The 22,830-nt window shown below is 44.1% G+C and overlaps 1 protein-coding gene across 1 annotated transcript; it reads right to left on the bottom strand.

Annotated features, from left to right (window-relative positions):
- Positions 1-775: 775 nt before the first annotated feature.
- Positions 776-21,702, bottom strand: WDR86 (WD repeat domain 86). Its single transcript, XM_084212510.1, has 6 exons — positions 21,430-21,702; positions 18,672-18,813; positions 16,811-17,243; positions 7,390-7,525; positions 3,201-3,304; positions 776-1,286 (listed from the first exon to the last, which is right to left on the bottom strand). The coding sequence occupies exons 1-6, from the start codon at positions 21,590-21,592 to the stop codon at positions 1,068-1,070; spliced, it is 1,197 nt and encodes a 398-aa protein (XP_084068636.1). The 5' UTR covers positions 21,593-21,702; the 3' UTR covers positions 776-1,067.
- Between the last annotated feature and the right edge of the window lie 1,128 nt (positions 21,703-22,830).

Below are 22,830 nucleotides of genomic sequence, written 5' to 3'. Positions count from 1 at the left end.
AAGAAATGTTCCCAAAAGTGTATGTGGGGGTTTTTCCCCATTTCCATCCATTCTTAACTTCTCTGCTTCTGCAGCCAGGCCACACCCCTCCCCATATATGAAACAAAAATAAAAACTAGACAGTCAGTTGTCTGGAGATGCCACATGTTTATTAATCCATTCTAAAAAGGGATTACAGCATTTTTATCTTGCTGTAGTACAGAATAAATAAAGCCATAAAAATAAAAACATGTGGTTAGATATTTTTGTACTGGTTCTACAAAGAGTTATGTCTGCAAATAGAAAAATATAAGAACCCTTGTTAATTCATGGCTCAGTGGTTATCAGAAAAGGATGAACCTGGAAAAAGACTGGGAAAACTCTTGAGTTTGACTGCTTATCCAGTGCTACTGGCAACCTAGCAAGACACAGCTTTGGGAGGAGGAAAGACAACACAAGGTCAGCAAACAGGTGACCTTGGCACAAAAGGGCTGAGGTTTAGCTTGCTCTGTGGCTTATGTTCTGTTAAAAAAACCAATTAAATTAATTTCTGTGCTACTACTCCCAGCTTTCCAGAGATGTCCAGTCTACTTTAAAGTCCTGCTGCAGAGCCAAACCCTCCTGGCATTGGCCTTGTCAGCCACTGACCGACCAAAAGGTCAGCTGTGAAGATGGAATTCAAGGCCACCTTTCACTGCCATACTGAACTGGACAGGGGTCAGGGGGGTGGGCAACAGGACTGGGAAAATATCTCATTAGACAGCAGGCAGCAACAGGTGAAACACCTCTGTGCCCAGGGAACTGATGCCAGCAGGGGTAAGGAAAGTTCCTAATTGGAATTTTCACACTGCTACCTCACCTGAACCACGCTGCCTCCCCTCCCGACCCCAGAGCTGCTCAGCTGAGTCATCACAGCCAGAGGATCTGACCTGAGTCCATCTGGCAGCCACAGAGAATCCTGGCTCCTCACACAGAGGTTCAGGCAAAGCCACTTCCATCTCTTTCCGAGTTCTGGTTTACATGGACACAGTGGTGCAGAAAATAAAAGGTTCAGCTTTGGTCACTGACATAAAGCCTGCTCTGGACAGTCACATCAGTTCAACAGCCTCGTGTTCCCCATTCTCCTGCTGTATCATACAGCCAACTTTATTGTTGAAGAGACGAGACAGACTCCCCTTCTGGGAGCTCCTGCCCTGCACAGACCTTTCCTTCTTCAAGCGCCGCTTATTCCTCTTGCATATCCCCCGGATGTCCCAGATGCGCAGAGTGCCATCGTGGGAAGCTGTGTAGAGCAGCTCGTTGTGGATCTGGAACAACAGGGTCACAGCACAATCAAACTGTCAAGAATCAGAGCAAACACAGCTTGATCCCAACACTTAAGGTCTGAGCTCCTTGCAAGAGCCGGTATAAATTATCACAAAAGCTGCTGAAGTGGAATGAGACACTACCAAGTCAGGACTCATTTCTCAGCCACTTCACAAAGCCATAAACAGCAAGAGCTATTAATAACCCAGACCCTCTAGAAAAGCAATGGAGAACTAAACCCAATGTCAGAGCAGGCTGTGGCTGGGAATTTCTGCTGGAACTGTTTTCAGACTGCTGGTTTTGGTGTGGAACTTAAGGAGACACCAAAATCATCATCAGTGGGCAGCAAGGGTTCAGGAATGCTTTCTTCCTCACTTCCCTTCTTCCTTTGCACTAAATTATAGGTACAATTCCTACTTCAAACTCCATTGCTCTTCAAAACCTGCAGTAATTTAACCTGGATTCACTGCTGTGGTTTCATTTCCTTTATGAACCATTTGCTGCTATTGGTAATATTTCCAGTTGCCGTTGTCCTGCCCTGGAAGCCAGACATCAGTCTTGGTGATCTTCCTGTTCCTGTATCAGTCTGTCCATCCCATGGGTGCCCTGTGGTTGCCTGTCTGTGCCTGTCTGTGCTGTGACAGTGAGCATCTCCCTGGCTTACATGAAGTACCACACAAGCACCACATCTTTCATCCAGCCCTCATGAGTGTACCTAAGGTCATCTTAAGGTTGCCCCTTCTCAGTTCTCTCTCTTCCCGGGTTTTTTTGCCCCTGTACAGTTAGAAATTCAATTACAAAGAAGAACAAGACAAAGCCAAGCTTTGGTCTTACTTGGGGCTGCCCAGGGTGGTTCTATCATTACTCCCTAAACACATCCAGATGCCCACCTGCTGCACAATAACTGCCCACTACCAGGAGGTTGCAGTTTAAGATCATCCAGCCACTTGCTTATTCAAGAGAAAACTGTATTTACAACTTCATGTGCTTGGGATCAACTCCAAAAGGAATTTTATCTTCTCTCTTTTTCTTTGGACTGTCAGCCTGCCAGAATTACCAACAATGTCTCCCATTGTTAATGAAAATCTTCATCCTGCACACAGCTTACACTGTGCACTTACACTCCCAGTGCAGGGAGATGCAGATTCTTAGAGTGGCTGCCCCATCCATGGAAGTGTTCAAGGCCAGGTTGGAAGGGGCACTGAGCAGCCTGGTCTAGTGGAAAATGTCCCTGCCCATGACAGGGGGGGTTGGAATGAGGTCCCTTCCCATGCAAACCCCTCTATGATTCCATGGTCTTTGCATGGCCAGCAAGGATCACTAATTCCTCCTGTTGTAACTGTTAAATTCCAGTCTCACTTGAACCTAGACATTCTGCAGACAACATTAACTTTCAGTTTGAAGCCAGTGGCAGAAACTCCTCCATTTTCCTGGCAGGATGTGGGTCAGATATCACTACTGAGCTGCTTCAGACTATTTGGGGATGCCATGCCCCTGGGTGATTTGGGGGACAATGCTATAATTATTCTGCCTGCATAAGGCAGGAACTTCTTTTCCCTTTAGAGCACTGCAAACACTTATCATTAGTGTCTTGTAATGGAAAGGGTTCTCATGAGGCTGGAGTCCATTCTGTGCCCCACAAAATGTCAGTTCATCTGTCTCAGTTCTCATGGCTGCTTATCCAACCTGACCTGAAAAAACCCCAATCCCAGACATGGGGCTGTCCCTGGGGACTCGTTCCGTGGTTTCACTTATCCTTATGATTATTTACAAGCTTTTCTAAAATTACATACAGAATATTCAAGTATTATGCTAGAACAGCATCCAATCCAAGACACACAGAACAGTCAGCCACACCAGTTCCCACAAAACAAATGAAGGAGCAATCAAAAGGAAGAAAGAAACCCCTTCCTGACCTGGATACAGTTAATTATGAACTTGTGTCCTCGGAAGATCTTCTGCAGGACTCCACTCCTGGAATTGAAAGCTCTTGCACAGGCATCACCACTTCCTGTGAACACTGACACACAACCACACAGCACAGCCAGATGTCAGCAGCCACATGAGGACAGTTCATGCAAGTTCAAAAATGTACCTAAAACCAGCTCCCAGGGGGGCATGACATATCATTTTGATTCTCTCCTCAGACAAACCAGATCCTTTTGCTGACCCCAGCATGCTTGTTTTGAGTTGTATTTTTTAAAACACTGAAATGATTTAAACCTGAAATTCCTACCCACACCAGCATTTCACTCTGCACATGTTTCAAGTATCTATTTCTGCTCTTCTCTTCCACAGCTATTTCCCTGCCTATAATAATTCTTAGCAGGCAATTTATCTCAAGTCTGGTTTTAAGGATTTCCATTCAACCTTTCATTTGTTTTACCAGAGTTATTTACAGCTTTCCATTCAGTACTCCACTGTTTCCATTACTTTTGCTGCTGCAAGAGGGGCAGGGCTGGGGTAACTAAATTGAGCATGACCAGGAATTTTGGCTATTCATCAGGTTTCCTTAGAGCACCTTACATGTTCAAAGAACAATTTCTCAACACTTCAGGATCTTCGCATCAGATCCCCAGACTGCTGCATCCAGTAACTGTAAGACAGTGTTAATATTTAGATTTTGTACTTAGCAATGCCCAAAAATGAGCCCGTTCATGTGCTTTAAAGGCTACAAACTCTCTTGATAAACACTTCCCTTCAGTTCACTCCTCAAGTTTTTCTAGACATAAATATTTCAGAGCTGCAAAAAGCAATATATTCACTGCTCCCTGCATTTCATATCTTTGTAAAAGCCACTAGCATGGGAATATTTTTACAAAACTGGTGTGCCTGAAGCCAACAGATTCCTTATCTTTTAGGAGAAGTCAGGAACTGAATCTCTGAAGAGGGGTGAAAAAATTATCATGGTTGTAAATTCAGGACTATAATAACAGATGAGAGAACTGACTATGTACTGCCACGAGCTTTTTAAATTCAAATGAAACAGCAAGGAGCTGGGCACCTTCTGGGTGCACCTCCAAGAAACATCTGGATGTGGAAAATCAATGTCACTTTTTATGGGCCACTATAATTCAATTTCCAGCAGAGTCCTGAAAAAGCATCATGTCCCACTGTGCAAATGAGCAGCAACAAAGTAAAGCAGGGAACAGGTACTGATTTTTTTTTCCCAGTGAATGGAAATCACTTAATTCTGTTACAGACATGCAGAGGGTAGGAACCAATTAAGAGCTGTTTTCACTATGCAGCTGCCAGTTTACTTCAGCTGTTGCCATCAGAACTTCCCTTTTGACAGACATCCTTTATGTCTTTTGAACTGTCACTCTGGATTTAGGAATTCTCTCTCCACCTCTGAATTTCAAAGAAGAACTGTTGATCTAACCCAGATTTAGCATTTAAATATATACTTATATATACCACCTGTGAAATAAACAACAACAACAAAATAAAATTAATTTTCATTTTTTACTTAATTTTCATGGACCCTTGGGAGAACAGTTTTGAAATGTTCCCCTGGAGCTTTTGCAACATGAAAAAAATATAAACCACATTAAATTTTAAACGGCTGTGCACATACTTTAAGAGAAAAGTAATCAACATATCATTAAATAAATTAGATTGAGAACTAGCTGTAATATTCCCTATGCTATTAATTACACAAGCAGACTGAGGAAAGCAACTGGAAACACATTCTGATGATTTAATGCTTAGTTTTCACATCTTTTTGGACTCCCTGTATACTATAAAGTGATTTTGGAAACAGACATGTATTTTTCCTCTCTTTCTTCTACTCTGTTTTCGTATTTAGACCACAAACCCTTTGGGGCAATGAGCCTTTGGGCTCTGATCAGAGAGAAAGCAGCAGAATTAAGATCTTCTAACAGAAAATTACCACTTCATGGCTGAAATGTTCTTTCATGTTCTTGTACTGGTGCAAATGTGACATAAACCAATACAAACATAATTTAAATAATTTTTTCCACATTTTTGAGAGGCAGTTCTGATCTGTCCCAGGTGAACAGATTGCATTTTAAGCTACACTAGTTCCAACACTGGTATCCAGTTAACATGTCTTTATAATTCTAATTCTAACAAAATTATTAGATACTGTGGAAATCAGTGATGAATGCATGACAATAATGCAAGCAATCATAGAATATAAATTCTTAGGGGGAAATTTTCTCTTTCATTAATTAAAGTGCATATAATGCATTCAAACAAGTTCCTAATATTTTTCCAGAACTTTTTTTCTACCCTCCAAGTGGAACAATTTGATACTCCCTGTTTGACATTTTTAGTATTTTTGCACTTGATTTAAAACAAGATCTTAAATAACTCTGTGAAGTCTCCTATCACACTATCAGGATGTTCTTTGCAGGTCTGACTGAATGCAGCAATATTGTCTGCATTTTAATACCAAAAAAAAGAGTGTTATGGAAAAATAATGTATGTGTATTCCAGGGACAAGGTGGTAGAATGAGGGGGAAGAGAGAGAAAGCTGCAGAGCTGATGGAGGTGGCATCAGATAATGAAACTTTTGTTTGAGCTAAAACTTCCTTTTCTTTACAGTTTGGTCAAGTCTCTACAGGTTGCATGAAGAGCAGGATCAGCACTGCACTGTGGAAACTCAGGGCACTTGGAATATTTCCCTGTCTGCTCTGGGGTGCCCTGACCCCCAGGGGAGCACTGACTCTGACCCTCACTCATGGAGAAAGTTTCCTAGATTCCAGAATAGAATAGAATCCACTAAGTTGTGAAGTAGATTATAGAGAGTCATGTAGGTGTATCACTTAGGTGGGAAATTCAGGTTTTAGGATTTTTAGGATGTAGGACTCATGCTGAAAGGAAGACCAAAACAAGGTTTCCTGGCTAAAATTCTACCCCTGGGCCTGGTTACATGCTACTTTTCCAAACAAAATTAAGAAATCAGTTCAGTTACTGGGTTATAAATGTAGTTAGGCAAGCATGGTGCCAGACAACTGCTACTAAACTGTGCAGGTACAACTCTGCTAACGTGCACCATCTTGCATCTGTCAGCTATTTATCACCATCACACTGAGGAGCTGCCAAAAGAGAGATCAAGGCCCAGATAGCAACCACTCATTTAGTGTGATGTGTTCACTTCCAAGCTGAAGTGAAGAAATCAGAATCAGGGAAGAGCTGTGAATGTCTAGGTTAGCTTAACACAGTCATGGCCATCTCCTTCAGGGTAAGAGAGGAGAGGAGAGAAGGAAAGAAGTTCCTTTTTGGGAAGCAAGTGAAGGTACATCAAGTCAAATACCAGAAGGAGGATAAGACCAGGATGACACAGAGAGGTTCACTGATCAAACAGAGGTGCTGTCCTGTCTGGCAACCCAAACCCAGACATGCAGAAGGAAAGCCAGCACAGAGAAGGATTTAAAGAGGGAGGTTTGATTGTCAGCATATACTGTTATGTCAGCACTAGACACTGATGGACAGAAACCACTGTAAACAGGAGGACTGAAGGTAGAAGAGCTGAGTCCTGAGCATTAGTAAGGCTTGGCTACTAGAGGAAAGTGATTTGGGGAGCAAATCCACAAATGATAACAGATAGCAGGTAAAGAACCTGTGGAAAATGAGTCTAGGAGATGATCAGAGCCTCAACAGGAAGCCTAACAGTTAGAAAGGAGCAGTGAGCATCTGAGGTGTGATTCTGGTTTAGGACAGGGTGTAACACAGAGCCTACAAGGCAGCAGAGAGGCACAGGGCTGCGTGTCCAGCAGCAGCACCTGCTGTCCCCAGCATGCAGCAGAAGCAGGTGACAGACACCAGACTGGTTGAGGTTAAACCACAGCTACACAAACAACCAGACAGCTCAGGATTTAAGCCACATCCCTTGGTAACAGAAACAAAACAATTGCCTCTTCATTTGTGAGAAGAGGGAGGTAGAAAATGGAGGGAAGGCCTAAGCTTCCCACATGGAGGGGTGCAGAAGTTTGGTACTGAACAAAAACATGTTGGAGTTGAAAAAAAGCAACAACTTCACAAGCATTCAAAATTATTCTCCATTAACAAACTTCAATCAAACACAAACATGGAAAATGAGACTGGAGAGGGCTGGAGAACACAGGAAAGGCAACTTACAGATGCCAGCGTGGTATTTCAAAGTGCTAACGCTGTGTTTGTGAGCCTTGTAGGTCTGGATCCGCTCCCCAGTGTCTACAAACCAGCACTTCACCGTCCTGTCGGCGCTCCCCGAGTACAGGTGACGATTCACCAGCTGAGGGGAGAGAAAAACACATCAGCAAAGGCCTCTCAGGCCCCTTTGTGAAAGAGCTGCACTGAAGAGACCCACACCAAGTCACATTTTCCAACTCAGAGAGCAACAAGTTGCACCTTGAAACAGAGGAGTGGTGAGCAAACCAACCTTCAGTTCTTCATAGTCACATCTCTCATTGATTTCTGGGTCTTAAAAACAGCCCCCATCTTTCAGAACATAAAAGCTTAGCCCATCTTCTTATGCAAGCAGGCAGGATTCCAGGGAGCTTAACAATGCTAACCCTACATCCATAATAAGTTATATTACTAAAGCCTCAAAACCACCCCAGTAGTGTTGTTTCTGCAAAGCATATTTGACAAGACCTCTTACCCAACTGCTACTTTTGAATTGCAAAAAAAATTCAGAATAATTCTGAGTAACAAAAATTTTTAAAATGATAAATTAAAATTAAAATTCTACGCACCATAAACCAGGGTTTATGTTTAGTATGATCACTCTGCACAAGGTCAGTATTCAGAAACACTAACTCTTCCTTGAAACTGTTCTGTATCTGCATTTCCACAAGCCTTTTTAGACTGTAATTGAATTATCAAATAAGTAACTATCCTGATGCAGGTTTTTAAATTTCTTCAAGCAGATTGTCTTCTGCTGTGTGCTACCCCTCATTGCACCAGTCATCCTGCACATTGTGAGAACTCGCTGGTGGGGAGGATGGGGTTTGTTCACATAGACAGGACAGAGAATGATGAAAGGAATGATTGCAGCTGAGGAACAGAGACAGAGAGAAAATAACTGACCTCTGCAAGACTAAAAACCAAATAGCTCACAGTAAACAAGCTACACAAAGCCTGGAAGCTCAGCAAGGAAAAAATCCATAGTGCATAGAAAAATCTGTCTGTGTAAAGACATCAAACTGAAAGTTTTCACAGCCACTGTTATGTAGAGCCCAACTCCAGCTGAAAGCAGCCAGTCACTCCAACACCCAGCTGTGGCTTGAGGGAAGTTTTGAGGATTTGCAGCAGCCTCTGTATCAGAGGGATGGAGAGACAGGAGGGAGAACCCTGACCCCCCACCAAGAAGTGGAATTTCTCCAAGGAGTAATGAATGGTACCTTGTCTGTCCATGTATCAGAAGGTTTGAATGACCAGCAGTGCACAAACCCCTGATGCTTCTCCAATATCTCCAGGAAACCAGCAAATGACAAATCAACTTGTGGTCTTGCTTGTAGAGCACTTTTAAGAGTTGGTTTTCCTGCCACCTTAGATTTGGTCCCCACTCTTTGCACACTCTTTATCTGTAAGGTTGGAATGCTGTTCATGCTCTTCCATCTCCACTCCCAATCCAAAAAGGAATGACCCCATTCCCAAAAGGCATCAGAAGTGAGCTTTGTACAAAACAGCATTGTGCTGTGTTACAACATGAAGCAAAAGGTATTTTAAGATATGAAGCACTACAGTAATGGGACTGTGATAACCCACACAAGAAATGTGTGCAGGCAGATCAAGAGATTCCCTTGCCACGGCTGCCACCAGCTCAGCTGGGGCAGGACATGCCACACTTCCTCCCAGCAGAACCTGGCCCATGGGAGAGATTTCACAGCTGAATGCCAGGAGCTTGTAAAGCACAAACCACTGTAAAAAGCCAGCAGTACTTTGAAATGTCACTTCCTATTACTTTTAAGCTGTTTTAGCAACAGCATTAATGCTACATCTCCATGAGGAGAGAGAACGAATGGCCAGCAGCACTAACAAACCATGAACCACAAGTTTAGCCTGAGGAAGGACTTTTAAATTTCAGTCTTTCCCTGAACAGGCATGAAGAGCATTGTCCTGTGCACCTGTTAAATGGAAGAGGATGCTTGGAATTAGGATCCTGCTGTGTGGTTTGTGGCCAAGTTGTTGATTTTCTTTTTTAGACATCTTGCTAGCAGCATCAACCCACCCACTGAGCAAGGAAAAACACTAAATTATAACCTCCCACAGGTAAATGCCATTCTGCATTAAGGGTACATTAGATTATACCAGTTCATTTCTACATAAGTGGGTGTATCAATGAACAGGAGAGCTGCAGCTTACCTAGATTTGCTAATTTGTTAGATACAAAAATGTTTGAAGTTATGTAGGTTTACTCAGGCAATTTATATCTGTTGGAACCCAGGACATCCCTCTGTCTGTCCTGAGCAGCCAAGACCCCTGCCAGGGGTGTCAGAGACCCTGGCACAGAGCCCAAGGTGCCTGTGGTTTTGATTATGACCTGTGGAGCCAGTTACCAACCCTAGATGAAGATCTGCAAGCCACGAAAAATTACGTAGAATGATAATGAATTTATCATGGGGTAAAAAAGTAGATTTTGGGGTTTTTTAGAATGGGGGTTCAAGGGGCAAGATGGAGGAATCTGGGCATGTCCAGCCTTTCTCCTTCTTCTTCTTGGCCTCCATCTTCTGCTGTGATGTTGGCATGTTAAGATTGCTTTAGAGTAGAAGCTCACTGTCTAACACAGGTGATCAGTATTGGGAAGTTATTGTAAATACTGTGCACGTAGTTTTTAGTATAAAGACATAACAATGCCCCAGGGGCAGGCAGACTGTCTAGCTGAACAGACCTCAGCTGGACAGAAGAAAATATTTTATAGATAAGGAACAATAAACAACCTTGAGACTGAGAACCGAAGAGCTCTGACTCCTTCTTCGAGCACCGGGCTGGGAAAAGAGACTCTCTAACATTTCTTGGGGTCACTCTGACCAGCTAAAGCCCTGAGACAATACCATTAGGATTTTAAGAGCCTTAGAATCATAGAATGGCTTAGGTTGGAAGGGACTTTAAAGATCATCTTGTTCAAAACCTCTGCCATGGTCAGGGACACCTTCCACTATCCCAGGTTGCTCCAAGCCCCTTCCTACTTGGCCTTGAACACTTCCAGGGATGGGGCAGTCAAAGCTTCTCCAGGGAATCTGTGCCAGTGCCTCAGCATCCTCACAGGAAAGAATTTCTTTCTAACCTAAATCTACCCTCTTTTAGTTTAAAGCCATTTCCCCTTGTCCCATCACTCCACAGCCTTGTCCAAAGTCCCTCCCCAGCTCTCCTGGAGCCCCTTTAGGCACTGGAAGGGGCTCTAAGGTCTCCCTGGAGCCTTCTCTTCTCCAGGCTGAACTGAATTCTCTCTTGAGTTGTTGAGTCTCTTGTCTCCATAGCAGAGGTGCTCCATCCCTCTTCATCATCTTCGCAGCCTCCTCTGGACATGCTCCAACAATCCCTGTCTTTCCTGTACTGAAGACTTTAGAGCTGGATGCAGCACTGCAGGTGGGGTCTCACAAGGGAAGAACAGAGAAGAATCACCTCCCTTGACCTGCTGCCTGCACTGGTTTTGGTGCAGCCCTGGATAGGGTTGGCTTCCCAATGTCTGAGATCTGGTGAGGTGGTCAGTACATGAACCATCTCAATTAAATTCAACGCCTCTGTGCTGCCCCATGAAACACTTCCATGCACCCACCCTCCTTCCTTTCTTCCTTTCTTTCTTCCACCAATTTAAACAGGTGAGCACAGTAGCACAGGATTCTCTGGCATGGGAAAGGAAGTATTAACAGGTTAAACAATCCACCAGATGCCACAGGCTGAGCCTGCAGCAGAGCCAACAGCAAAATCCAGGGCAGGCTCTGACTGTCACACAGCCCCTCATTGCCATGGCATTTTTATAAACCAGCATGAAAGGGCTGTTAGTGAAGAAAGCCTTCAAGAGATTTCAGCTCAGGCTGAAGTTGCAAATCAGATCTGTCTTTAGTGATATGATAAGCATAATGTCATCTAAACTGGTTCACATCTCCACAGCTAAGGATAGCCCCCTTACAGTCACTGTGGTCTAGGGCACAATTCCTCTCATCCCGAGGCACACCTGAAACAGATCATGCCTTAAAACTCACTATTTCTCATATCCAACAAGGAGAACCTTCTCAGCTGTGGCCAGAATAATTCAGGGGAGATCACTCCTTCACTTGACTAAAGATAGGTCTAGCTTACAACTCCAGCCTAAGCATCAACACTTCAGATATCTGCATTTACTCTGTATTTAAAATAATAATTATCATCACTTACTGTTCCCCCAGCAAAAGCACCTTACAAGCTGGCCCCACACTCTGTGGCTTCAAAATGTTTAGCACAGTTACATATTCCAGTCTGTGTCTGCCCAGAGAAGAGGTGACATTTCTAAAGCTGCATTTTCCTTGGCTGGCTTTTGAGCACTTGGTTCACTTTGGCCAGCTGCCCAACAAGGCTCCTGATGACAGAACACCATGGCCAGGCAAGGACATCTGCAGCAGAGTGGACAACACAGAACAGATTTGCAGCTCAGATACCAATGGGCTGAGTGGACATTTCAAACCCATGTAGCTTCAAAAACATTAAAAACCTGACAACAGATTGATGCCCAGTTCTAAATCCTCAGCCAGACAGCAGAAAAAAACCCATTGCATTGATATTTGCAATTCTGGATTGTTAATTTTTCTCATGGGAAATTTTGCTTTGAACCAGATGGAACACTGACATGTGAATGGAGAAAACTTGTCCTAATCCTTGACCCAAAGTACTGGAGATGTAACTATTCCTTGAAAAAGTTCAGTCAAACTGCTTGTGAGTTGCAGAGTAACAGCAGTAGCAAAAGACTAGTTGTAAACACTTTAGTATTTACAGGTCTTATTAATAAGAAAAAACCTTACTTGTAGCCCACAAACACACCAGATTTTTAATAAAGAACAAATTATCACGTCCAGGGTTTGTCTTTCAAGACAATCACAACCCTATTACTTCACAAGCTTGGCTGAACTGCATAAATGCAGCAGCTTAAGCCAACTTCTACCTGTAAAAATGCCAAAAAATATCTGCAAAAGAGCTGTTTAGCAGATATTTCAACCTTATAGGAATGGACTTTGCCCTCCCGATTTACCTTTGCTATGAAAAACAAGTTTTGGAGAGCCAAGGAGAGGCAATTGATTCTCTAAAGATATTTGGACATATCTTTTTGCTGAGGGTCAGACTGGCCATCATGAACTTCAGGATGAGTTCACATGAGCAACCACATACCCCATTATCAGCTTATTATTCTTGTGGGGGTCAGTGTTCCTACAATCTGGAATTTGGGTCTTCTGTTCACAGCCACTTCTAAGTCAAGAATCACCAAGCTGGACCAATGTCAAGATACAACTATGTAAGCCTCGGGCTGAGTCAAGAGTTTCAGGATCCCATTCAAACCACATCCATTTTAACGAGCTAACAAACTCCCTGTGGGCAAGAAATTGTTGGTTTTTTTTTTTTTTCCTGAGAATCTATCTAGAATGAGCTCTCTGGGCTGGCTGTTAAGAGAATGTTTTTTTAACTTTTTTACTGCAGTGCAAAGTGATGGCTCCATGTTTTGTTCTTACAGGTGTTGTACACCTTCACATTCCACTCATTCATATCTTCATCCTCTGATGCAACAAATACAAAGGCAAACTGCAAAAAATATGTTAATTTAACTGGTGTGGCAAGAAAACATTTCTGTCCCCGTGATCACAACAGTTCAGCACATACACAGAGTTCAGGCAGTGGCTTTGTTCAAAGCATTCTTTTCTTCTAGTCAGCTTCAAAAGGCAACTGAAGGGAATGGTCCAAACAAAGGAACTTTTGCAGGAAAACCAGAAGCAAGTCCTTGCCCACTCATGTTCCTGTTCTTCAAAAGGGAGTTTTCTTGCAAGAATGTTTGCAGTAGGATCCAAGCTAAATTCCAAACTGGATCATTTCTCTCTGCCAGCTTTTGGCAGCACAATTTTGATAAATACTCAGAGGCAGAACAATCAGCAAAGGACAAAGCAATCCTTGTGAACAGTTTGCAAAGCTACTTAGGAGAGACATTTTGAAAAACACACACAAGTAAATATTTAAATCAGGGTTATTCAGCCTATTGCAGACAGACACATTAATGAAAATGCATATTTTATTATTAATTGCAAATACTGGTCTCTAGCCAGGCCTGAAATTTTAAGTGGAAGAATGTGCATGAGCTATGTGGTTACACTCAGCCCACCCTTGCTTTTTCCCATCACTTCCTATAAAATCTCATTATTGGCTCTTATATGAAGAGGGAGCTCCCAAAACAGCTGCTGTACTTTGTCTGCCAAGCTATGAACACACTGCAGGAGGAGCAGAGTGAAGAGTTCTGGCTGCTCCGCTGTGAGTTACCTTGACTGACTGGGAAAGTCAAGTAATCAATGCTGCCAAAGCACCTAAAACAATTCCTGTGGCAGAGAGAAAGTCTCCCAGCAAAACTTCTCTCAGCCCAATTTAAGTAGTGGAAGGAAGGGAAAAGTGGCATTATGAACATATAAAGCTGCAGAACCTCTTTGGCAGCAGAGCACACGAGGGGGGTTCAGCTGGTCACCTTCACCAGCCTGACCCCCAGGATGGGGGTGAGCCTGGGGAATAGGGCAGCTCAACCTCATCACTCCCCTGCCCAGAGCCACCAAGGACAGGGCACAAGGGAAAGCCCAAATCCCACCCACACTTTCTGTTCTGCCATGCTAGATGAGAGTTGTTTCCAGGCTCCTCTAATTACACTACCTGGCAACAGCACTTTAAAGGATCTTAAAGCAACATGGGAACATTCAAAATCTGAACTTGTCTGTGGCATCACCCCTCTGCTTTCCACACATCACCACTGCAGGAAGCAGGGAGGAAAACATGGGTGTGCTTTATGGATATCTACCCAGAAAACTGCTTCAAGAAGCTCCAGGAATTTCCATTCACTGCTACAGCAACACTATTGGTGTTTACTGTAAAGCAATGGGAGATGACTGGAATAAGCCAGACCTAATTTGCAGCAGTTCAGAACATCCTGGGGCATTCCCATCAATAACAGCTTTTTAAAGTTGGGGAAAATATGGTCTCAATATCCAAATTTTTCCTGATCCGTGTCCAGGATGAGGAATCACACTGAGCATTTCTCAAACTTTTTGAAAGGTCATCCTCCCTTAGGGATCTTTATTTTAATAAATAAAATGAAAAGAAGCCTTTATTTTTCTTTCCCTTTTTTTCTCCCCACACAAGCATTGTACCACCCAGAGAACAGGTAACTGCCTTCAATTGCTGGCATCAACTCAGCTCCTCCAGGACAGCAGAGTGAAAATCTGATGTAATTAGCAGCTCACTGCTTCACTGAAGAAAATGAATTACTGTCAGCAATTAAAACTTCTGGCTACTGTGGGCAACTCACAACTACCTCCCAGTTCTTCCTGATCCAGGGTTTGAAAAATACCATCCCAGCTCATTGCCACAGATTCCAACACTGTCACTAGGAAGCCCGAGGCAAAAAAAGGCCAAAAGCTTTCTGAGAACAAAACAAAAATAATAATAAAAAACACACCTCTATTCAGGAAGTTTCCTTTCTGTTGAATTCTGGTGATTGACCCCTTTCTAAAAGAATGAAAATACCATGTGGGCTGTGCTGAGTGGCAGCCAAGTGGAACAGAAGGGATAGTGATGAACCCAGAAAGGCAGAGGGAGGAATTAGGAAAGATGGACAGCCTAAAGCTATTCAACAGCAGTGACTGCTTAAGCTGGGATAAGTTTGAGAGGCCTGGACACTAAATGCTCTCTGTAGGGGCTGTTTGTACCTCAGCTGGACCCTCCCAGCCCCAAACATTAACTGGTGATGAGAGAAGAGAGGGGCTACCAGTCACTCCAGAAGATTTGGCCAGGACTGCTGCCAACACAGTCTTGGCAGCAGCAGCAGTCTTGTGTACTCTGAATTGTTCAGGCTTTCCAAATAGATGTATTGGTTTTGCTTTTCTTCTCCCCTACAAGAAGTTCTGTTTGCTTAAAGGCATTGCTTAACTCTGTGCTCACAGGCATTGCTCATTCCTGAGCATTCAAAGGGCATAATTGAATTTCCCAGGCTTCTGGGAGAGGGTCAAGCCAGCTTTGTGTAACAATTTTAGCAAGAACCCAATTAAATTAAGGCAAGCTCTGTTGTTGCCAGTCTGTGCCTTGGAGAAGGGTTACAATTAGACAACAAAACATAGCGTGACACTAAGGACAGCAACAGATTTACTTCAGCATCCTCAGAGTACATTACCACAATATCATAAAAACAGGATTTAACACTGAGAATTTACCCAAGCAAGACAAACATTACTCCAGGGCAATATGATATTGTGTGGGTTTTTTTTCTTTTCTAAAAGTGAAGGAAAATAGAATTCCTTCAGTATTCACAGGTTTTTAGTATTCTAGTGTCAGCTGTGACTACCTTATTTAGAAACAAAGGCAACTTTTATTAAACAGCTATTAAAGATACATCCTGTAGCCTCTGTAAGGGAAAAACACTTATGGACAACCAACACAAACAGGGAGAGCATGGAGAAAAGCTACTGTCATTAACTTCAGCCAGACACATCCATATCTAAACATTTATGCTGACCTGAAACTGAGTGACAGACCATCATGTACTCTCTTTAAATGCACTATCAGCATTTTCTGGTGGATAATGAGCTTGTGGATAACTATCATTCCCCTCCTGCTTCATCTGCCTGACCTCCTCCTCCCCCCTGCAATGTTAACAAAGCTGGCAGCATTCAACAGAGAAATACTGCAAATTGAAAAACAGTTTAGTTTTCCAGATCTCATGACATTTTTTCCCTCTCTCCTCCATCTTTTCCTGATTTCTCTCCCCCATGCTCTGCTTCTCCTTTCCATTTTTCTTGCCTGTTTTCTTGTCTTGGCCATCTGTTTCTCCCCTTTTTTTTCTTACATCTTGTCTGTGTGGTCTTTAATGTAGGATTTGTTTCAGCTTTATGCTTCCCTATTTCCTTTTGCCCACAGTTTTGGGTTGGGCTTTGGGTTGGATTTTTTGAAGTTACCTCTTTACTGAGTGTTTTTCCCCTCCCCTTTTTAAATTACCTGACCCTGTGTTACTTGCTCAGGTTATTATCTTCAAAGTCTGGTGAGCCTGACTACACAATCTCACTCAGATGAACAGTGCCCACAGCACACCTACCCATGAGTTCCATGACCTAGTGGAATTTAAATAGATATCGAGCTAGAAGTTGGACCAGGGCAGCCACCAGAAGCTAAGTGGAGATCACTAAGTGTTTTAGAGAAAGAGGGTTTATCTCAAGACCAGAGAGCACTATTATTTTATTACATAAATATTTAAGCTCACCATTTATAACCTGTCTCAAAGAGCTTCTTTATGAATGAAAAGATAACTGAGACCCACGAGTGAAGACAGACATGCAAAGGCCCTCGAGGAAGCCTCTGCCCTTACCTCGAGGCAAATTACTGATCCTTGGTGCTCTTTGAAGACTTTCAGCTGCTCTCCAGTGACAATATTCCAGGTCCTGATGGTGTAATCCGTGCTGCCAGAGAACAGCTCCCTGTTTGGTGCATCAAGTATAAGGCATAAGACGGCCCCAGTGTGTCCCAGCAGGGTCTGGTAGCAGCGCCCGCTGGACACCCACCAGACCTTCACAGTGCAGTCCGTGCTCCCTGTCACCAGCAGGTCCCTGCTCACTTTCTCCTCTTCCTCCTCTTCCTCCTCCTCTTCTTCCAGCACATCCCTGGAGGAATAGTGAGCCAGAGTCAGGACACAGTTCCGATGGCCCCGGAATTCCTGGATTTGTTTCTCCTTGTCCACGCTCCAGCAGCGGGCTGTCCTGTCATAGGAGCCACTGAAGAGATAGTCTTTAGCAACCAGGATTCTGCAAAAAATGAAGGTTGTGCATGTGAACAGTATTGTTCTTTTTACATAACCATCATTTGTCCCAATTTCAGTGCCAAGTACCCCACAGCATGAAACAGCAGCATGAACATAACATCTTTGGCATTTTTAAAAATCAAACACTTCCCTATTTCTACTTTTAAAATTGAGATCCCTCATTCATGTACATCAATGCAGATATTTTTACACTATGGCATTGTAACTTTGTGCATTTTATTTTGCTAAAATTCCTTCCAGCAAGGAATATGAGCTTTTATAAGTTATATATAATACCTAGAAGTTTGTTTTGTTGTTTGGTTTGCGTTTGTTGGACTTTTTTTTTAATTAGCTACTTCTTGTTAATTATTCATTAATATTTCTTATAAAAAATTATTTAAAAACAAACCTGTGACAATAGCTTGGAATCAAAACAACAACAAAGCAACAAAACTGAACTGTTACTGACAGTGTGCAAAATAACCATCTTTCCATCATCAAATGAGGAGAGCACAAAAAAAGAATGCACTTCATTTCACTTAGCTCAGGATCTCAAAAAAGATAAAACACAAGCACCCCTCTTATTACATAATTGAAGAGCAAACCAAAGATTGCACCTCGGGAATTCAACTTCCTAGGCCTTCAAAATAATGAGTTGTAGCTGCATAAACATACAAAACCAGAAAAAAAATCTACAGTTCATATTTCCAAACCAGAGATAGGAAACATCCATAACCTGCCTTCTTTGTCAGCTGAGCTTGGTCCTCTGGAACTTTTCAAACAGGCAACAAAGTCATACCAATGGGGAACACATTTCCCATTTGCTGATTCAAGCAAAAATCAGGCCTATGCCAAAACACAGAACCAGCCTTCCTAACTATTTACAGAATCTCACTACACATCATATGTGTTTTGAGTTTAGAAAGGAACTAAAAAGCCCACACGCCCACCAGAAAAGAAATGTTAAAAAAATACCAATCTTTGCTCTATTTGCCATTAATTAAATCCAGTCCAACTATTAAAAGGCACTTTAAATGGAAAGGCCAATCAGCCACACACAGTAAGTTTATTATTAAATTTCATTTGACCAAACAGGAATAATAATTACAGAAAAATCCCTGACTTTATCCCTCTTGCTGACACAAAAGCTTGACAGGATGTTTTTAAACCTATTTATCAGCAGCATCTGTTATCAATTGGATCATTTCTTCTGGAATTTCATTCCTAGCCCTGGATTCCATTCCCCTGCTGTGTGCCTTTCATTTCTCTCCTATCTGTGTCAGCAGCGTTGCTAGAAAAACTAATCATTGCAGCACAGAACACGAACTCGGAGGTTTACACAGCCCTTTTTATGAGTGCAGCAACGGGGAGATGCAGAGAAATGATGAAGTGTGTGACAGCAGATGACAGGAGCACGAGGGGAGAAGCCCACCTGTTGACAATTGACGTGTGGCCTCGGTAAATGGCCAAGCACTGCCCGGTCACCACGTCCCACTTGCGAATGGTGTGGTCAGCGCTGCACGTGAAGGCAGCCTCGTTCTCCAGGTGGCAGAAGGTGATGTAACTTTCATGTCCTAGGAATAACAAAGGACATCAGTCACTGTGCGTGCAGGAAGGACAGACCAGCCCAGCTCTTCACCTTAGCCAAAAGAAAAATGCGAACAAATGCAGCAAAGCTCCAGTTTTAAATGCACCGCCGTGCTTTTCACGTTTAAAGATTTGTGTAAAACACATTTCAAGTCACAGAAACTTCACTGATATCAGGATTAAGTTGAAGAGTAAAATGCTACAGTTCCACCAAGCAGGTAAATCAAACAGTATTACAAAAATGTAATGAGATAGACTAATATCAATATAATAAAACTCAGCCTAATGAAGTTTTAAACCAGTAAAAAAATAGCTTATTTTTTAATTAAAAAATGCTTTTGCTTCTTTCTTTTGAAAGCAGGGAGAAAAAGGCAGCATTTCAACCCAGCCCGTTGATTGTCAGGACACAGTCATAAATCAAAGCGTGAAACTGAAAAAATGACCTGAGACTTACCAACAAGTTTGATTTCATTGTCCAGGCAGAATGAAAAGCAAACAAAAAAACATACCAGGTAAACAGTCAGCTAATACTTTCCCCCACATGACTAAACCCCACAATTTTCTAAGTATACTTTTAAGGAAAAGAAAGGGAGGGAGGAAGAGAGGGAGGATTAGAGCACAATTGTTTACACAATATGTAGAGTACACAGGGATTTTACACCTACAATAAAAACAGACACAACCACTGCTTTAAAAATGTCACACTGACAAACAAGGCAATACCAAAAAAGAGGAACCAATATTACCACCTCAAGCTTTTGCTGCTGCTTAGCAAGATGTCTCATTTTTCTACTGTAATATTGAAGGCACCACATGTGAAAATCACCTTAGGATTCAAGTCCCAGCTTCATCCAAGATTTCTTGTGTGAAATTGCTGTCACCTATCTAATCATTGGACTACTATTAGCTTGCATTCTTCTGCTTTAACATTTAGACTGCAAGGTTTTAGGAGCAGAACTGTTTCCACTTAAGTCACTATTACAAGAGTGACAGCTATGCCTGAAGTTGGTGGGCCCTACTGTGACTTAAATACTATTCTTTGAGGAAAAAAAGAAAATAAATAAATGAAAGAAGGACAGTTGTGATTAAAGAGAGACAGATGGACAAAGGTATTAGAAAAACAGAATGTTGTAAAATAAAGAGATGGTTTAAAAAACTGTTTCACTGACTGCAAAAAACAGATTTCAGTACAATTCCTGAAGTTTAAAAGCCTTGTTGTAGTTCAAAAGCAAACCAGAATCCATGTTACAAACATATGGCTTGTTTCCTCTAAAACAACTTCATCAGATGCCAAAAATTAAACAGATCACCAGGGCTATAAGCAAAACTACACTCGTTCTCCCATATTTGTGAAACTTTTTGCAAAGCAGCCTGAATGGATCAGGTTTCAATCACTGGGATTTTTCTCACAGCATCATGTAATCCAGCTCTGAGATCAAAACAGCATCTTGGTTACTGCACCAAAGTCTGCCAGGCAGATTTTAACCATCAGTAATACATGACCCACAGAAAGGGTGCCAAATCCCCATGTGGCAGACAAGGTCTGGTGCTGGTCTGGCCAAAAGCAGCCACCACACAAGTCTGCTGGTTGTGCTGTGGTGGAGCATTAGAGATACAGGTTTATCAGTAATTATAGCTTGTAAAATTAAAATTGACATGACAACTGTGTGCATGCATAATTATAAAATACATACAATTATCTGATTTGACTGGCAGTTCACAAACCACCCAGCCCAACCTTCTTCAGAGTTTACCCCAAACACTGGCAGATTCCATAATAATGGATGCTATCCAATACATTTCTCTTTCTAGTTTAGAGGGACTTCTAAGACTAAAGCAAATACAGCAAGTTTTCCAGAAGCTAGAACCGTGGCAGGATGTGGGGAAAAAAGACAATACTCCATAGTGAAAAACAAGCAAGCAAGCAAACAAACAACAAGGAAATCACAGCAATGTGATTGCTTTTTTGGAAGAAAAAAACATTAGCAATTCCAAATTTAACAGCTTCTTTTTTTTTCTGTATGAAAAGAACATCAGTAGGAATACAAACATCTTTAGCCCACATCTAGACTTTTGCATGTCCACTGTCTCCAGTTTTTTTTCATTTCAATTACTGACATGCCAGTCTAAGGATAATCAATTTTTCTTAAGGTGCAAAATTAATTTAAATTGAAAAAGCCCAGCAATTAACATTTCTGTGCGTCAGATGAGGAGGGAAAACAGAAGCAACGTATTTAGCAAGGTTTCTTTCCAAACTTCTGGGTCAATAGGTTCTAAATAAAGACCACCTGGAAATGAGATGACTAAAAGGACCAAAAAAAAAAAAAAAAGAAAAAAAATAACAAAAAGTGAGTACTTTTTCACAGGGTAAAACAGGGCTTCCAGAAAGTGACATAAGTTAAACAACTTCGCACACCCTGAGATAAAAGGATCCATGCATTTTTTGGGTTGAAACAGCTCCTGCTTAACGCTGCTGTAATAAACACCAAAACAAAACCAGCATGATTTTGGCTGCCCGGCAGGGACTGAAGGAGACCAGAACACGCTGTGTGGCCTGTGCCATCCTTCAGACCCATAGCCCAGGAGAAAAGCCGCTGCCGTACCTTGGAAGTGGCCGCGGCACTGGCTGTCGGCGGTGCTCCAGAGCCGCGCCGTGCCGTCCTCGCTGCCCGTGAGCAGCCGCTGCCCGTCGGGGCTCAGGCTCAGCCAGTTGATGCCGCCCTGGTGATCCGTGCAGACCTTCACGGCCGAGCCGCTGTTCCCCATCGCGGCGCTCCCGGCGCAGATCACGGCAGACCGTGCTCCGGACCTCCGGCCGTGCCCCACAGACCGACTTCTGCCATTACCTCAACTCCGAAACATCAGCGCGGCACTCCGGGCTCTGCACAGAGACACAAAGGGGGAACGGGGGAGAGCGCGTTAAATCATTTCATCTCCCCGTGGCTGCATCGCTTCCCCAGCCAGGGTGAGCCGAAGCCACTGAGCGCCCGGTTCCCTGCAGGATCCCAAGCCCCACGGCGGTAGATGGGCGCACACGCTGCCCGCTGTGCCCTCTCCGTGGGCATCGGGGCACTTCCAGCCCCTTGGGGGACTGAGCCCGGGCGGCGGTACCGCTACCTGGTGCCCTCGCCGAGGCTGCTGCTGTTTAAGCAATCTTAGCGCTGACTTTGGGCGACGCCTCCGAGAGGGGAGCCGGGGCTCAGGCGGCCCCCAAAGCCCCGGGCTGCCGCCATCCCTCCCGCACGGTCCCGCGGCACCTCGGCACTCACCGCCCGGGCACGGCTCCGGCGGAGCGATCCCGCACTCGCGCTCCGGGCAGGGGGAACCTCCTCCCGCCGGGGCACCGGAGCCACCGCCGGGCCGAGCGCAGGGTCCCCCCAGCCGCCCCCGCCCTGCGGGGAGGCGGGAAGGGCTCCCGCCGTGCCCCCTCAGCCCACCCCGGGGCGGGCCCTCACCCCCCGCCCCGGCCCTGCCTCCATTACCTCCCGCTCCACGTTCGAGCCGCTTCCCCGCGCGGCGGCCGCCTCGCCCCGCCTGCTCAGCTTCCCCGGTATTGCCGCTCTGCGCCTCGTCCTCCCCTCCTGAGGTGCCCGGCAGCGCTCCCCCGCCGGGACGGCCTCTGCCCGCAGCGACGCCCATGCCGGGGCAGCGGCCTCCCCGGGGCTGAGCCGCCCGTGCCGCAGTTCAGTCTCCCGGCGGGGCGGGAGGGTCTGTCCCGGCTGGGGTCTCGTTAAGAACCGCACCGCAGCCAGAGCAGCCCGACAGCACCCCCGCATCGCGGCGGAGCCCCCGGGCTCGTCCCGGGGGAGGCAGCGCTTCCTGCGGTACCTTCGCCCCTCAGGACGCCGAGGGCACCGGCATTTCCTCCCTGGCTTCTCCGGTGCCTGCCGGGGGGCGCAGAGGCTTGGGCTGGGAGCTGGGTTGAGGGAAGCCATCGCCTTTTGTTCCTCTTCTCGCTCCTCTCCCTGAGCTCCTGCCACGTTTCTCCTCAGGAGCCCCAAACC

Source organism: Fringilla coelebs, assembly GCF_963513975.1.
Source record: "Fringilla coelebs genome assembly, chromosome: 1".
NCBI classification, from domain to species: domain Eukaryota; kingdom Metazoa; phylum Chordata; class Aves; order Passeriformes; family Fringillidae; genus Fringilla; species Fringilla coelebs.
Note: the sequence above shows the minus strand (reverse complement) of the source record. Positions and strands in the feature narration are given on the sequence as shown.